The sequence below is a fragment of the Vanacampus margaritifer genome, chromosome 8 (assembly GCF_051991255.1).
Source record: "Vanacampus margaritifer isolate UIUO_Vmar chromosome 8, RoL_Vmar_1.0, whole genome shotgun sequence".
NCBI lineage: Eukaryota > Metazoa > Chordata > Actinopteri > Syngnathiformes > Syngnathidae > Vanacampus > Vanacampus margaritifer.
Window position 1 is genome coordinate 22770814 of NC_135439.1, and position 18538 is coordinate 22789351.

Genomic DNA, 18538 nt, shown 5'->3' on the forward strand with positions numbered 1-18538 from the left:
TAGCCGGTGATGAGATGGACGGAAAAAAATGACAGAGTTGAGAGGCGGCTTTAAGGGTTTTGAATGGCATTAAGGCAGCTGACAGGCGGCCAAGTGGCAATAAAGAAAAAAAAAGTGAAAAGACAAAAGTTTTGGGGATTTTTACACAAGAACATTTTCAAGGAGAATTAGCAGGAATAATATCTCATGGCCACAGGAGGAAACATTTCCAACACTTACAGTGTATTGTGAAGTGCATAATCACCATCACTGTTTAAATAAGACCTAATATTTGCAAAATCACTTCATTTTTTTTTCAGCCCAAGAATGACTTTCAATGGGGAGGGGATAAGGAGTGTTTTGGATGAGCGCTGTTTCAGAACAGGGTGACAAAAGAGGACACAGTAACAAAAGAGGTGCATGAGAATAATGCATCTCATGCAAAAGAACTAAGAGGGAAAAAAATGCTGTGGTGAAGTAAATACCATAACCTTTTATCAACAGTGGCAATGACTAAAGTAAATAATCCAACAACCAAAATACCTTCCGGCCAAAGAATGCAGATAAGCAGAATGCTTGTTGAATTGCGGTATAACACTCCATATTTATATTGTTATTTTGAGTAACATTTTCAAGGCACCTTTAATTTAGAAATCCAACTCCATTGAAAGAATGCACAAACATTTCCTAGAAGTACTACTGCTGAAGTCAATGACGACCACGTGAGACGTTTCTAGGTCACATTTGTGAGCCGATTAGCATTTGGTTGCTGCAAGCTTTTTTTTTTACATTTATTTTTTTATTTCCATATTTTTTTACACTCCACAACACAGCTTGTGTTTGAGCAAGAATCCTTCTCATGGCTGTAAAGCATCATTTCAATAAAGTCAAGTCATATTTACACAGACTATATCTGCACTGCAGCTCATCAAGTAGCGGTGCACTGCTCCAGGAGCCCTCCTTTACTGCTGCTGCTCACAAACATTTACTTTTCATACACAACTATAAACAGCATAAATAAGAGGTCTTTAAAAAGAGAGATGAGGTTGAAAATTGAGAGGAATGTTTGTTTTTCTATTCACGAGATGCGGCCAGGGAGTATTGGTGGAATATTATTACATCAACCAGCTTACACACGAGTCCATATCTCAGTTTAGTTGGTGAGTCTCATCTGAAAATACATCAATGTACAGCGCAACGATCTGATAGGATTAATAATGCATTGGTGCATTTGTATCTGCCCTATAGATGCATCAAGCAGCATTGTAGATCAAATACTGTTCATATACACTATGAATTTTATTACATTCTTTATAGATCATGAAGTATAGGGTAAGCAGGAAAACACTCCACTCATAGTTAAATATTCACCGCTTTCACACAACTATGCAGACTACTGTATATTAGAGATAGACTGATATGTTTTTTTCAGTGCTAATACCGATGCCGATTATTAGTATAGTAATTTCTGGACTACAAGGCGCACCTGACCATAAGCCGCGCTAGCTAAATTTGAGGAATACTTGAGTTTGTTACACATATAAGCCGCACCCGACTGTAAGCCGCAGGTGTTTTAATGTTACCGCACCGGGTTCCTGCTAGTTTCTTTTCCATAATGAGGACGCAAATTGTATTGCTCTCGTTCTGTCTCTCCTACTGTATTTGTTTTGTTTTGCTCTGCCTGACACTCTTGCGCTTCCTATATAGTGCACCCCCCTTGTGATCTAATGGATAAGCCGCACCTTTCTATTAGCTGCAGGGTCGAATGCAAGTGAAAAAAGTAGCGGCTTATCGTCCAGAAATTACTGTAGTCAAGGAGGCCGATAACCGATATTTGAAGCCAATATTCATTTTCAGTAAAAAGGGGTAAAAATATTGGCGTCAGACTTTTCAAAATGTAAATTTATTTTTTATTTTTTTTTATCTTAGACAATATACGCAATTTTACATTTCTAAAAAAAAAAATTCAGGGAGCTCGCAAGATTATCACTACATCTTAAAAAGGTCAATGGACACTTAAAGAAATAAATACCATAGCTCTGTTTTTTCCTAAATTATTTTAAAAAACAACAGAAATCTTAAACTTTCACATTTCTTTGCTTTAATGTCGAACAAAAACAAAAGGTTCAGAATATTCCCAGGGTCGGCAGAATCTCTTTTAAATCAATCAACAATCTAAATCAATAGTTTCCTGAGAATAAAACGGTTTCAGCTTTACCTTTTATCGGCCGTTTTAAAAACACTATCGACCACTAAAAACTCCACATCCAATATGAGGAAACACTAGTTATCACAGCACAGCGCAATACAACTCAAAGCAAAGCCGACAAGTAAGGAGACAGCCAGCAGTTCTACAGTGACTTCAGCCCCCCTAGGCACGCAAACAGATTGAGATGGATTTTAGTAAAAGAGCACCAGTAAGTGGGAGTGATCTGAAAATAGTTGGTCGGGCAATATGTTACAGAGGAAATGTGTCCATTGAGCACTGTTGACTCACCCTCTTTCTATGCAATAATAGTGTATTGTCTTGCAGGAATGCCACCAGCAAACGTTGGTTGGGATGTCACCTTTTCATTTAAATTAACAAACGCTACTGTTGGCCGTAACCGACACCGGAAAATAGAAATACAACTCATGAAGGCTAGCAGAAAAGCAACTAAACACACGCAACCAACCCGCATGTAACATCCCTCTTCTCCCGCGAGACCTGTGTTGTGTTTACTAACAGTCGGACATAAGAGTGCTTAACAGAAATTGCAACAGTGGAACACACAACACACTTAATTTGTTACACTAGAAAAGATCCCTATTAGGCTAATAGGGATCTTGCTAATAGTATTAGCAAAAATGCTCAGCTGCCCCACAGAGTGTCTTTCTCGTCATACCGCGAGAAAGAGTATGCCAGAGCAAAAAAGCAAGAAAGAAGGCTATCTGCATGACTGTGGTTCAGCTCTGGTACTCCAGAAAATAGAAAAATGTTATGGTTACAGTTGCATCCAGTCTAACATGTAAATGTTATAGTTACAGTTTGTAACCAGCCTGTAGGTGTAACGTGTTATACACCAATTTCTGTATTGTAAAACCAGAGAAACAGAAACAAAGGAACATGTTCATGTTTCAATTTTATGCACTTTCATAAGTATTATTTAAGTAACCAGTTGCCATTCTTATGTTGAGGCAGCAAAGGGCGGAAATTGGTAAGTTAGTTATTTAAGTTAAGTTAGTTACTTTTTTTAAAGTAACTGATAAGTTATTTTTTAAGTAACTTAGTTACTTTGACAATAAAGTAATCAGTAAAGTAACTAAATTACTTTTTTAGGAGTAATCAGTAATCACATTACTTTTTCAAGTAATCTGTAACAAAACTGGTCTTTACCCAGTGCTTTATAGGCCTGGCAGGATGTCAGGTATTTCTTGCCCCCTGCCATGCTGTAAGCGTCATGTAAGCGTCATGTACACATTCCCTTTCACCATCGACAGACGACAAATATTAATCGTTCGTCGTCCGCAGCTTTACCCTGTATACGCGATATAAAGCCACATGTAACACCAACAATTTAGTTATTTTAACCCATACTATCGCTTCCTCTTACCTGGCAATGCTCCAGTCTGGTTCAATTTTGAGGATGTTGGGATCATCCGAGTAGTTGAACTTGACCTCTGGGTTTCTTAGCTCGGCTGAGTTGATGTCCACCATGACCGGGGTTGGGCCTGGAGCTTGTCCGGCAGGGGTCACACACACTATCTCTGTGCTGTTTCGCCTGGATGAGCAGGAGGTCAAGAGAGTAGTAAAGAGACATGTCAGTCACGAAAGCTTGGTTGGTGAGGTGTTAAAAACAACTTCTAAAAAGGTTACACATAGAATTTGTATTGAAGTAACTCAAATTATTTAACATTTGCACCAAAGATACACTTAATGTCAGTGGAATATCTCCTAAGTGCTCACAACTTTTCGTCTGTGTAGCAGTAGTTTTCTGTCAACCGTCTATCTATCTTCCCGACTGTGCTCCGTCTTGCTGAAAGATCAGATGTGACAGATGAAGCTAGTCGTCTGTGTGTGTGTGATGTAACGGCATCACGAGAAGACAGGCGACCAGCTGTGACCTGCAGGGAAACTTTGTGTTCCACTCCAGAGGTTTATTTTAGGTGTCCTGCAATGTCAGGGTGAAACACTGTTGGCAACGCAACATGGGATAGGCTTCCCATGAGTCCATCTGTCTGGGCATGTAAAAAGGTGCTTTTGAACAGCGTGGGGATGTCGGTGAATTTGCATATAAATACGCTAAACGCAGGAAGAGCCTTTTGCCTTCTGAGCTTTAGCTTCCTACCCAAATGTGAACAAGGTGCCCAAATGTCACGCGGCACAGTGTGAAATTCTGAATAGGAGTTTGACACACGGATCTGTACACAAATCCTGCTCCCTCGTCTGCAGGGAGGCTGAAATCCACGGAGAGCTAGGAGATGATGGCGAAGATGATGAAGTCAGGCTCTTCCCCAGACAGCTTTCAGTGAGGTGGAGACAGGTTGGATGGAAATATAAGAATTAGGCGTGTAACGAAAACCGTTTTGAATCGGGAAATAGTTTTTTTTTTATAAGATCTGAGTGCATCATAGTTAACTCCAAAACATTTTTCTTGAAAATCATATGTTCTATACAGCCCCATTAGTCTAAATACAGCATTCTGGTTAATAATGCGTTAGAATATGGTTAAGTAGCAAAATCTAGCAGGCGGCCATTATGCCACTTGCTGTCGAGCGAAAATAACATCACAGTTGCTCAGGTCTCAGGTAACAAGCAATCACAGGTCAACTTCAGAAAACAGGTGAGCTGTAATTGGTTGTTGCCTGAGCCCTGAGCAACTGTGATGTAATTCTTACTAGGAAAGCAAGTGGCAAAATGGCCGCCCCGAGATGGATAAAAATGGCTGGATTTTGCTTCATAACTAATGAATCACAAATGTAATATTAATCAGAATGTCATGTTTAGACTAGTGAAGTGACATATAACATATTATTGGCAAGAAATGTTTAAGGTTGAGTTCTACTGTAACCCCTTCAGACCTGCATTTTTTCTGCTGGGCAAATTATTAGTTTTTGTTTTTTGTGTGTGCTGATTTTGACTCTTTTTCCACATAAGAACAACATGGAAAAAAAAATTTTTTTGGGGGGGAGGGTATCTCATTTTTTATTTATTATAGTGGACGCTAGGATAATATGGCTGTAATGTGTTGTAAACTTACCAAGCTTATATGTAAGGTCTTTAACATAAACATCATGCAAATCAACTTGCGATTGTGATTGGTTGTTGACATCATCCAAATTATGCGTTTTATTGGTTTAGACACGCAAATATGACATGTCCACTGCAATCATCTATGTGTCTGAAGGGGTTAAAATGTATCGATGTACATTTGCAGTACTAAGTTAATTCATATTGTAAAATAACTACAAACTCATTGCATTATCATACCCTCTCAAACTAAACCATATTGAATCCAATCGTAATCCCACAGAATCAAATCGCTCCGCTATAAAATAAACCTTCCTTGAATCGAATCTATTGACTATATAAAAAACATGGAATCCATAATTGCCATTTATGAATATATAATCCCTGTTGTCACTCACATTGCAATTTGAACAGCTGCCTTCATGCAGACCGGACTAAAATGGTGGCTGAATACAGAAGAAAAAAAGGTGGATGACTTAAAAAAAATATTTTTCCACATTCCACTAGTCCTCTGTTTCCATGGTAACTATTTTCACAACACTGTCACTGTTGAGAGTGCCTGTGGTGTCACCTATGTATTTCTGACAAGGTTGCGGCCAACACAAAAGAAAGCCAATGGGGGATACGGAGCGAAAGAAAACACGAAAGGAGGAAAACGCGTTGCAGAGGAAGATAAGCGGATGAGTGACTCGGGGTAAATAGGTTTTGATTAAAGTTGAGGCCCCACTGAATACAAAGACACATGGAAAAGACAGACACATCCAGTTCATTACTTTGGCCATAAAGGTTATTGCTGCTCAGTGGATGAAAGGCCAAGACTATTATGTTCACCTTTCTCAGGGTGTGCGACAGAGCTTTAAATTGGCCTTTGCTACGATATAAAAAGAACTTGATAGGTCTAAGCTCATTAGTTGGACCTGTCACTTGTTGTGGTTGAAAAGGAACGCAATATAAGCAAACAAATGCTACATAGAACATGAATATAACTCAAACGTTCAGCTTCAAAGCACTAGATAAGTGGGTTAAAGTCTTTATCACCATTTCAAAGTTATTTCTGAAAATATTCACACATTAACGCTTATAGAATTTAGTAACAGAACAAAGTGTTGTTGCTTGCTAGCTACAGGTGCTAATGTTGAGATGAAGCACATCTGTCATGTGTTTAAAGAGTGTGAAATATTATATTACAGTATTTAACTTATTTTAACATCCTTATGAAGCACTTGTCAAGTTTTAAAATGTTTTATTTAATTTCAGCAGTTAAGAAATAATGTTTAATTTGATTACTTTTGTGCATGTTGATGTAAGCAATGCTGTGGTAGAAATTACTGGCTAAAAATGATATCAGGAGAATTAAAGAAAATATCAGGATGGGAAAAAATAAAGAAAATTCTATTTAATAATATTGTCATTAGCTTCACAGTTTCAAATCTTAGTCTGGCAGGGTGACAAGAAAAGCCTGGCGGCCCACCAGGCTTAAAAAGGGGAAACCCTGCATACAGTATAGTTCAAACCAACAGAGCTACAGTAGCTGCTGTGTGTTCTGTGACATTTACTTGCACACATATGTGTGATTTGCAGTGTATGCCAGGAGAGGAAGGAAGGTATACATTAGAAACATTGCCTTCGTAATTATATAACCACAATCGTTGGGAGAGGGGGAGGGGGGTAATTCTACTGTAGCAGCCTCAATAATAGGCTCCACTGTAATTCTTACAATTGCTTGCTACAGGTCACCTCCGACCAAGACCTTTTTACAATCTGCTACATATCAAAGTTATGTTTACGTAATTACGAAACACTCACGCATAGCCTGACTTGTAATTGGTATTGCTGGGTTAAAAAAAAAAAAGGGAGCTATGGTATAGTTTATTTATATATGACAATGTAATAAACTGGGACAAATATTTGGAGTACATTGGGTTTACTCACTTCTCAAAGCGGCAGGCATGCAGTCCAATCTTTACATATACAGCACTGCCTGCGTTGAGGTTACTGCCATCTATGGTGATCCTTGTGCCGCCAGACAGCGGCCCAGTGGACGGCCTGACACGGGTGAAGTATGGAGACTGAGAAGGGACAAACATAGAGATAATAAGACATAGCTGTGGGACCGAAAGATGCCGGCTCCATCCTATAGCCTCAACTCTTACCACAAATGTAAAAGCCTTGGTGGAGACCGCTTTGTAGTCTGGATGAATGCAGTCCCTCACACACACCTCCACTTGAGCCTCCTGCACCCGGTAACCTGTTGCATCATTCAGTCGACACACAATCCTGGAACAGACAGATGCCTTCACTTGAATATTTGCATTACAATAAGAAAATCATATAGGGAAGAATAAGGCTGAGAAAAGAGAAAAAAAATACACAGAACAAATCAACAACATAGCTGTCTTGGCGTTGGCCGGTCAAATGAAAATCCACTGAAGAAATGACTGCAATCTAGCCCACAGGGCAAACACTTCCACACATTTCACCCAATGAAGTCATGCTTGACTGTTAATTAGACGCAGCGAACGAAATGAGACAGAAAGAAAGGCCGAGAAAGAAGAAAGAAAGGCGAAGTAGAAGAAAGTAGAAAGAAAAAGACGGAGTGTAAGCGAGTTAAAGTGAGCGAGGCTGATTAATTGAACAAGCTCATATCCTACACATCTCCTCGGCTTGCCTCACTCCCTGAGATGAGTTATTAACTCCCGTTTCCACTCTCCCAGCAGGTGGTCATGGCAACTGCAGTGCCACGGCAGTTCACGTTCTCATGCAGTATGTTGTATGTCCATTGTTTCTATTTTCCTTTTCATTTATTCCATGGACTCCAACTAGGAGCTTTGATTAAAATGCTGGACAGCTCTCAGTTAGAAACCCGGCTTCACTTGCATCATGCGTGATAAAATTAGATGCTTGTTGAATTGAGATGTTAAATCGCTATAAAGAGAATAGGGATGATACATTGATGGTAAATGATTAAATGTATCTTATTCCATCAGAAGAATGTCATGACATTTGACATGTTGAAACCTATTTATGGAGAAAAAATTGCAAGATAAAAATAACTAAAGATATCCAGGATGTGCAGTACCATTACAATTTTGTGACATAACAATTAACATGTGAATTGCACATATGTGCTGCAGCTCATCATGTAGCAGTCGATTAAGTGTCATCAAAAAAAGATGTAGTGCGAACTGCAGTGACCAAAATGAATTACATTCACAACTTTGGACAATTTGGTATCAAATATGTTTTAGATGATCAGGATTTTTCACTGATGAATGTGTTTGGGTGTGTGTGTGTGTGTGTGTGTGTGTGTGTGGGGGGGGGGGGGGGGTATTATTTACTCTATAGTTGACAGTCGCCATTCTCAGGGGATAGGGACTGGCCCGGCCCACAAATAGTGAAAATCCACATATAATTGATGTCAAATGAAATGCATGGAGAAAAAAACCCTGTAAAAAATTCTGACAAACATTAAATATTACATGAAATGTATTGCTTGTGGAGCCGATCAGCGAAGTACGTAATTGATGGATTCGGTAAATTAAAGGATTTACCCAAGAAGACATAAACATGCAAAATATCGTCCAATTCCCAATCAGATTGGTGTAAAGTCTCGTATCAAACATCCCTGTATTTAATTAAAGTATTAAATTATATTGTTTTAATAATTTGCTACGTGTGTATATGGTATGCTTGATTATAAGTAGGAAATTAAAATAGTGAACAAGATTATGAACATTCATTCAAATTACAAATCACTATTTAATCAATATTCACAAAACATGCCACTTTATGAGCACCAACCTCTAACTCATGTTAGCCAAGTTGTCAAAAGTGGCCTCAATGAGAACATGAGAACAACAACACAACACCTTTTTGCTCAGCGGAACATAGATCTGACTGTCATCCACTTAACAGTGAAAGGAAATACCACGTCTTCTTAACATGGAACCCAGGGGAAGCAAATACAATAAAAACAGCAGAGGCCCTAAAATAGAACCCTATGGAACATCAGTGGGGCAGAGCAGGACTCCAAGGCTAACACAAAAAGTCCTGTCAGCCAAATTGGATCGAAACCATTTAAGAGTATGACCGTGAATGCCCACCTGGTACTGCAAATGAGGCAACAGAATATTGTGATGCACATGTCAAAATGCTACAATAAAAAAAAAATTATGTAAAAAAAACAAACAAATAAAAAACACTGAAAATGAACACAATTTGGCCATTTCATAAGGTTTAGTTTGTCACTTTGTAATGTCCTTTCAGGCAGGAACTAACCCAATTCATTTTTCTCTCCTCCTTTAACCGTTTATATTTGTCCCTAACCACCAGTGCAAATAATTTTTCTCCTCCAGCAGCTGACCTTCGACCTACAGCGTCAGTCGCATAATCTTGCGTCTCATGTGTTACAGGCAACTCTGACAGGGTCAGAGGAATGAAGAGAGTAACCGGGCCACTAATGGCGCCGCACTGCTAACATCACTTTTAATTATCAGGACAGCTAGACTCTAAACTCTGCCCCCTTCTCCTCCTCCTCCTCCTCCTCCTACTCCTTTGGGTGCTATGACAACGAGCCAGTACGGTGTTACAGAATGGACAGCTTTAAAAATTTACACCTTTTTGGTTTTGGATGAGATGAAAAAGACAAAATGAACATGCGCTAGAGGAAACCTAGAACAAAGGGTCGCCAAACATAGCACCAGCATCCAGATGTACTGTAGAAGCTTTCAGTGAATATGATAATATGAGTTGATGAATTATAAAATAAACATGTCAACAGCATATTTCTAAAGCCATTTTGGGGACACCTGTCATCCCCGGCTTGAGCTGTACAGCATTGTTTGTCCTCTGTCAAAGCATCAAAGTCAAATTTATGACGTTTCCTTCCTTGTGACAGTCCCAAAGATGATAAATCTGCTGGGACGGGTGCAAAACTCAGCAAGTCTATCGTTTGACTACAAATGACAGCGACAGCGCTGAAAATAGAACATTGAGGACACCACCAGCACCCAAGTGGGGACTATTTTGTCCCACTCTAATATCTGCATCTCCTTTTCATTTTAATTAAATATAAAAGGGATCATGAGAAATACTGGCTGACATCTTATTCTGAATACAATTACTGCAATTGTTTGTCCTATTTACAGTGAAAAATCTACCGAACCACAAGCTTATGCGTGCTATAAGCTCAAATAATATTTCTCCCTTAATAGAGTGTTGTAGTTAGTAAAAGGAAGTAAGGCCCCTCTCACAATGGCCCCCTTGTTTCAGAAATTTCCCAGAAAACATGACTTAATCAGAGGGAGTGTTCACGTGGCAAAGCTTTCACGAATATATACCACCCAACTCAAATGTCATTAGATTGCTGTCAGAAGGGGCTGATTTACTGTGATGGAGGGGGTTAAATGAGGTAATTCAATTGTGATTGGGCTATAAATCTGATTGATAGTAGAACAAAATGTTTCATGTTAAACTGGCTGCCATTTGTCTTAAATAAGAGTCAATCAAGCCCTAGCACAGATTTTGGTTTAAATGTTGAGAGCACAGCAACTGAGAAAAGCTGAGGAATGTTAACGTCAACATTATCGGAGACAGGGAAAAAAACAGAGATGTCAACATACTGCTCAGCACTGATGTACTGGTCTTCTTGGGGGTTGCAGGCCACTTTTCCAATGCGGACTCCATTCTGGATGTCTTTGTACTGGAGACCCAAATTCTCACCGGTGATAGTCAGCATGGTTCCTCCTTGCCTGGGCCCAGTCTCAGGAAATAGCTGCAGGCAGAAGCAATGAAAGAATATCTCAGCCAGCAGTAAAGAAATTAAGAAGTGAAATCCATCGACACAATTTGCTAACCTACATTCACTTCGTATGACTTAAGATTCTTTGCTACGTAATTAAGTTGAAAGAATAATGACAGAGGATCCATTACTGCAACTTCAGCTCAGTCAAACATTCACAACCTGCCAACCAGCACATGACTAAAATGCACCCACCCAGCCCTCACTTACATCTCTCTTTTGACCCTAGGACGATTAATCTACTGAACACAATTACAGCACACAGTGACCTCCCGATCCCTCCATTTCCCCTTGAGTTCTGTCAAAGGTGTGCAGAGGTGCTAATGGCTACCCAAGACTAACCATGTCGCTAATCACTGCACTATTCAGCCACAGCATAGACACAGACAATAGTCCCTCTGGTAATCAGTCATTATGAGAATAATTAGGGTGAAGGCTAATTGGATTAGAAATTGATGGGGGTGGGGTCATCTGTCACATAATATGGGAGGAGGGTAAAGCATATGTTGATGGTTGGGTTTTAGGGCCCAACCGATTTTGGAGGACACTACTGATTTTTGGCAGCAAGAAATACAGAATACTGATTAATCGGTCGATTCATTAACGCTTACAATAATAAAAAAATAATCCTCCACTGCATCTCAATGGGTGTCAATTATACACCAATTTTCACTATTCACGAGCCGGCCTGGTGTTTATTCTAATCTGAATTGTGGGGGTCAACTGTAAATACATTGTCCAAAAAAATCTAAAGGTGAAAGTACACATTAGGATTTGCTTTGTTCAGAAGGACAGATTCATACAATTACCCTATCAAAAAATTTCATGATATACTAAGTATTTAGGAATACAAGGTAATGATATAGATTTATGTGGAATAAATAATGAGACCAGTTTCACTTGTGTTTAAGTGCTAAATGTATGACAAACATCAGTCAAACGGATGATGTTTTAAAGGACCATAATTGACCGATTTAATTGGCCGGCTGATTAACTCATTTGCTCCCAAAAACGTATAAATATGTTTTATTTCAAATATTACAATGATCCCAAAAACATATTTATACATTCTCCATGTTTTTTTTTAATGGTAGAGCATACAAAAGGCTTTAACGCAGCCTCTGAACTGAAGAGAATGCTTGAAGCAATAGTAGTTATTACAAAAACAGCCAGCAGGTGGCAGCAGAGTATAAGAAATCAACCAGGGCCATGTTGCAACAAGTTCTTTTCCCCACTGTTTTCAACAGATTTGTGAATAATGATGAAACTTAACTATATTCTAATGCTAATTGCTGCAAAACGGAAACAGATACAAATAAACTTTTTTTTCTGATGAAAGAAGAGACTAATCTTTCTTTTGGTAGGTTCCATGTTTTTATAGCAATAGAACAGAATATTCTGTGGGCCTTGCAAAATCAGTCAAAATCCAGTAGAACAGCCGGGAGTGAAGAGGGTTGCTTCAGTTAAAATGGCTGAGAGTGAATGAGTTAATCAATCAGGCCCTATTGAGCATTATGTTATGGTGATGTAGCACTTGGACAGTGCTTGAAGTAAACATGTCTACCTGTGAGCACATTTTATTGCATAGCACATATAGTGTTTGTTGTGATACAATCACAAAAGTGTACCTACGTGATGGCAAACAAATGTGGAACATGGTACTGCGTCACATACAAGCCCCGGCTGCACAGTATAAAACTGATAAAAGTAAAATTACTTGTATATAGGCGAGTGGCTATGTAGCTAGTAGTGACATAGTAACTTTTCATTTTTTTATGCCTTCAGGTGTGAGTGAGACAATTCCTACAATCGTACATTCTCTGATAAACTCTCAGTCTACATGCTCTTCACATGCCCACCTGGGAAGAAAAATACGTTCATATCTCAGATGTCCACGACACTGAGCAGAAGCACAACAGGATGGGAGCAATGCTGAGTGTCATGCAGGACCAATCTGAAAGGCCACCGTGATATAATGATGGAGTGTTCTCTATCTTACTCCAACAAAGCTTATGGTGAATATCTTTTGCGCACTCCCTTGCCCTTTCCTTCTTCCTCTCTTCTTTTGTGTCTTTTCAACTCACTCGCCTCTTTTTCAGTGTGCATGAATGCATGTGTTTTAGCAGGAGACAAAAGAATGATTGTCACACAGTGGCGCAGTAGTCAAAAGTCTCCAGATATGGTAATCAAATCGCTTTCTCTATTCGGCCGGGCTTATCAAAACACACACAAATACAAAACTTGTCATTTTCACACCGAAACAACACGGACAAAAAGCAGTCTTTCATAAAAGCCACCAGCTCAAACACTCGCTCTATTCTCCCTTCGCAGTCACAGCTCTTGACTTCCATTCAAAGTCGCTTTTTCTCATTTTCATCTACAACTTGTCCCGTTGTGTCAAAGGCTTTACGCCAGACCTATTGTGGCCGCTCGAGCAGCAGCGCAGAGATAACATCTACTGGTTAGAAAAGGGGGAGAAATTGATGCGGCAGGGGGCAGAGACAGAGAGATTGTAAAAAGACGGTGTGAGGCTTAGCACAAGTTTATCAGCTAAATCACAGACCCTCAAAACTAACTTGTTTTAAGTTTGCAAAATGTTCTTATCAGATATGGGAAAAAATTTATTACATCGAAAATAAATGTTTGCAGCAAAAATTTAATATTTTATCAATTAGAGATACTGGTATTCAAAAGGCATTGTCTTCTTTTAAAAAATTCTGCTGAGGAAGGTACTGTTAACTTATCGATCACAACAAAGAAATCACAGAGGCATCTAAAAATATTTGTGAGTGAGATGGGGAAAATGGCAGAAGAGGGTAACTGAATGGATTTGGAAAGAATAGAATGAATGGAAAAGGATGAGAAAAGTGGAAACAACACAAGAAATGTTTGTAAGAGTGACGCAGAGACGGGAAATGAGTGAGGTGGAATGGTGTCATACTGTAGAATGGCAATGATTTTACATATGAGAACCTTCTGGAAAAGCTAAAGACAAACAGTTAAGCCCAAAATTATTCATTGTGTTTTTATTTGAGTAATGGTTAGCTTTTACTTTGAAATTTTCACTATTTTTCATGTTTCTTGTATGGGTTGTGCCTGTTAAGTCCATATTGTTGCTCTGTACATGTGAATGTGCAATGGCAAGAAAGTTCAATTCAAATGATACAAGAAAGTCACAAAGAAAAAACTATCTAACGTGATGAAGAGTGAATCTAACAACAACAAAAATCCAAATCCAAAATTATTGACAGCATTCCTCCATATACTGTAGATAGCGTATGTTCAATTCCACAGCAAGGTTGGGAGTAGTTAGCACTGCTGCCCCACAACAAGATCCCTGGTTTGATTCCAACATGCCTTAGCACCTGACTTTAGGGACTTTCTGTGTGGTGTTTGCATGCTCCCCCCAATGCCTCTGTGGGTGCTCCAGTTTCCTCCCTACTACCACAAACATGCATGGGTAATTTCCAGTCAGCTTCATTGACCAAAGTGCTGACACAAGATCTTAATTCACTCCCTGGACACGACACATTTGCTGCCAACTGCTCCTCAGGGATGGGTTCAATGCAGACAACTAATTGAGGTCTGCTATGTACATGCAACAAATATTTTAATCAGACATTTTACTTACATTTTTGTTAATTAGAACGCTCTATATTATGGCAGAATGCTTTCACTTTAACTGTACCAGGTAGGTTAGATTTTTGCAACTCAAACAAAAAATTATGCTTTTGCATTTACTGTATAGAGCAGAGGTGGGCATTGAGGGCCGATATCCTGCAGGTTTTGCATGTTGCCCTTCTCCAACACAGCTGATATATGATCAGCTCATTAGCAAGCTCTGCATATGCCTGATAATGATCCTGTTGATTGGAATCAGCTTGTATTGGAAGTCAGAAACCTCCAAAACCTGCAGGACTGCGGCCCTCGAGGACCGAGATTGCCCAACTCTGGTATAGAGGATGAAAAAAAAGTAGCAGGCCACATGCTAACACAGTAAAAATACATCCCCCACCCCTCCTCCCAACACAAGTATAGGCATGGGTTGTTTTAATTGGTTTCTAAGGGCTAAGTGTAATGCCTTTTCATTCTCCTAGGGGAGAACGGGCCTGAAAAGATGGATGATGGAGGTCCAGGCAGCATCCAAGGCAATTACTAGGACAATGCTGCACTTCACTGGAGGACAAGATGTGTATGTGTGCGTGTGTAGTGTAGGTTTTTTTATTTGTATCGTTCCAAATTGAAACCTTTCTTGACAGCATTCTCTGTCAGCTCGTTCAACTTTGTTTATAACGGAGAAAAAAAAAGTGCCACACCAATCATAAGAACCCTTAATCATCATTTGCTGTGTTTGGAAACCACTATGTCCCAAAGCTATTAGTGGAACAGTACCCAACTGCATATTCTTGAGAACAAAATACTAAATATTAATTTCAACTATCATGCAGACTCAGGAATGACACCAAATGGCCAAACTTGCCACCCTAGGAGTTTTGGATGGTAGTGTTGTAGTCAAGACCACACCAACCGAGACCAGGACATTATGGAGACTGCAGAGTATCGAGACGAGACCAAGACTGTATATATATATCAAAGAAAAAGAATCAGAACAAAATAGCTAGTATCCATTTATCTAGATTTCATTACATTTGCAATAAAAACAAATTCTGCAATTTTGTTTTTGAAATAGTACAATGAAACAAATGTCAAATGTAAGAAAATTTGCTGCTTCACTTTTACAAATGTTGCAATCTTACTTAAAGCTGCTCGATACAGGAAATACCACATGTAGACGAAAATTAAATTGCACATAGTTGAGTTTAATAAATAGTTGAATACATATTAAGTTCTGAAATCATTGAATAATGGTTTAATTAATTGTGAATTTAATCTCAATTAAAATAATCATGATTGTTATTTTTCCCCCATTATCATCCAGTCTTATCAGGTTGCTGCATCACATTTGGGGGAGGGGGGGGGGTCCTATGAATTAGTTCATTTTTGGACCGATGAATTTAGTTAATAAAAATAAATTATGACCTACAAACTGAACTACACATAGTTAATTTTAAAATTTGTGAGCCGAACTTTGAACTTGTATCAGTAGAAAATGAAATTTCCTAACACTAGAAATAGAAAAAAGAAAATTGCCATTACTATCATGCAATTTCAGAGATAGGTCTTTGCGTAAAATTATCTGTAAATGTTTTCGAGGGGATTCTATATATGAAAAGTACTGTGGTATCAACGCTTGTTATCAGCAACGGTAACAAGCGTTGAGTACTTGCACTGGTATCGGTCTGGGAAAAAAAAGGTGGTATCGAACATCCCTAATCTTAACATGCAATTCTTTAGTGCAAATGAAATTAGCAGCTAATCCACTGACTAGTAAACAGCGACCAACTAGCATTCTGCTCTGCAAGAACAAACAAAGCGCATTTAAATCAGGCAAACTAAAAAAAAAGAGGATCAATGGAGGAAGGAGAGAGAGAGAACTTGGATGAGAAGAAGTGGAATAATATTCCATTTGTGTCTTCTTCTGGAGAACCAAAGAATGAAACGGCTGCAGAGAAGAGATCCTCTTTGTCGCCTGTGGATGTTCTTTAGGTGTTAAATGTCACACTGTAAATGTCAAAGGTGGAGAGGAGAGGTGATGCTTGCAGGTTGGCTCGCTGATAAATAATCCTCCAGTGGTTCACTGGTGAATCTCTTCTTCTTTGTCCCTGCTGCGCTCAAGCTAAGTTCCATTTCCTGCTGTTATTGGTTTTCTACTACGCTTGCTTTTTGACTGCCACCAACATCTTGCCCCCAGGCCAAGATTTATGCCTCAATATGCACATGCTTGCGGGCAAACATGCAGCAAAATTCTCTCACATGTACATGCAAACACAACCCGTGGCTCCGTACGCTTGTTTCAAAGTGATAACTGAGTGAGTGAGGAAGGAGAGCGAGGACGAGAGAGATGACATTAACTAAAGGATTTATCAATGTGCTAGTGCCCCAATTATCCAGCACCTTCATTATGTATTCAGAAGGAGGAAGCAGAAGTCACACAGGAAATATACTCAGGGCTCAAGCAAGTGAGGAATATGTATGCAGACATATTTTACGCCATTTAGATCAAGAAAAATGGCACTTTAGCATCCCACCTCCAAATGAGACAACTATTGAAGGCTCAAACACGCCAATGAATGGCCAGTGTGTGTGTGTGTGTTGATGACCAGTATGCCACTCCCTGTTGTGAGCTGTAGTGACCCAGGTCACAGTGAGACATAGGCCACCTCCACGATTATGGATGGCAACAAATGGGTACACCATAGTGTTTATACGCCTCAGCCCACCCTGCAGGTCAGATGTAGAGCACATACACACTCAGCACTCATGGTGGGACACAATTAACACACTCCACATTCACTTTGTCTCTCCACACACTTTCTTTCAAAGCAAACATCCTCTGCCTGTTTTGTTGGGAGTGTGTCGGTCTACAATATGCGTATTCATGGTCTCTCATCACATCAGTGTGTTCAGATTGGTGTGTGTCTGCCTGTGAATCGGCTCCTCCTGGTCGGCCCATCTGTGTTGTGCTTGCCGTCATGGTAATGGTGTCGAAGATGTCGACCCTCCCTGCTGCCTTCAACCATGCTCCCTTCCCTTACTGGGGCACAACAATGATACAGAAAAGGCAGGAGAGTTCAACTTTGGTCTCCTTTTAATGCCTTGCCTTTGGCAGTCAACGATTCCTGTCAACCAGCAAATCATGGAGTTGGGAGTTGTTGCGCAAGAGGCAATCAAAGCTCACTTACAAAGTACATACTGTCAGTTGAACCAGGCTGCCCCTTTGACCACCTCTCTTACACAAACCTGACATGTTTGTTATTTGGAATGTTGAGTTGCTGGGCAACATACACACACAACTTTGAAGGAGGCGAGGGATGAGTATTTGTTCAATTTAGGGGCTCCAGGATGTCTTCTTTTCGTCTGGTATCTCAAAAATTAATAGGAGACAAAAGATTATACAAGGGATGTTCGATGCCACATTTTTTTCAGACCGATACCAACGAGTACTCAAATCGTTTTTTTTGTGTGCATGCGTGTGCATAAGTGTGTGCGCGCGCATGCACTCTTTAATTCACCTGAAACTCTTCACCTTAACTAGATAATTCAGAGTCGTTCACGACCAGAGTCGTGAAGTTGTCAGGAGACTGGAGGAAGGATCAAAGGAAGGAAAGAGGAAGCAAAGTGAAACCCAACACCAACCAGGCATCAGCCTCCACGCAGTTACAAATCCAGAATCTTTCACCAACCCCAGATACATCTGAATTGTAACAGGATTAGGGAGACATCAAGAGACCAGAGGAAGGACTAAAGTAAGGAAGGAAGGATATTCATAGTACTCAAATCTTGAGTTGTCACTGATACCAATACAACTACTATGTTTGATACATACAATTTCCACCTGAAAAAATATCCATCCATCTACAGATAATTTTAAGGAAAGACCCTTATATCCCAATAGATCATTTTCCCTT

At 39.5% G+C, this 18538-nt stretch overlaps 1 protein-coding gene across 2 annotated transcripts in view; it reads right to left on the reverse strand.

Annotated features, from left to right (window-relative positions):
- The window catches only part of plxna1b (plexin A1b), a 225658-nt gene that overhangs the window by 35590 nt on the left and 171530 nt on the right, over nt 1-18538 (reverse strand). For both annotated transcript variants that reach the window (XM_077572438.1, XM_077572437.1), the window contains exons 13-16: nt 10831-10982; nt 7363-7486; nt 7142-7278; nt 3573-3740 (exon numbers count right to left, since the gene is read on the reverse strand). In XM_077572438.1, the coding sequence (XP_077428564.1) occupies nt 3573-3740; nt 7142-7278; nt 7363-7486; nt 10831-10982 (581 nt within the window). The remainder of the gene's footprint in view (nt 1-3572; nt 3741-7141; nt 7279-7362; nt 7487-10830; nt 10983-18538) is intronic.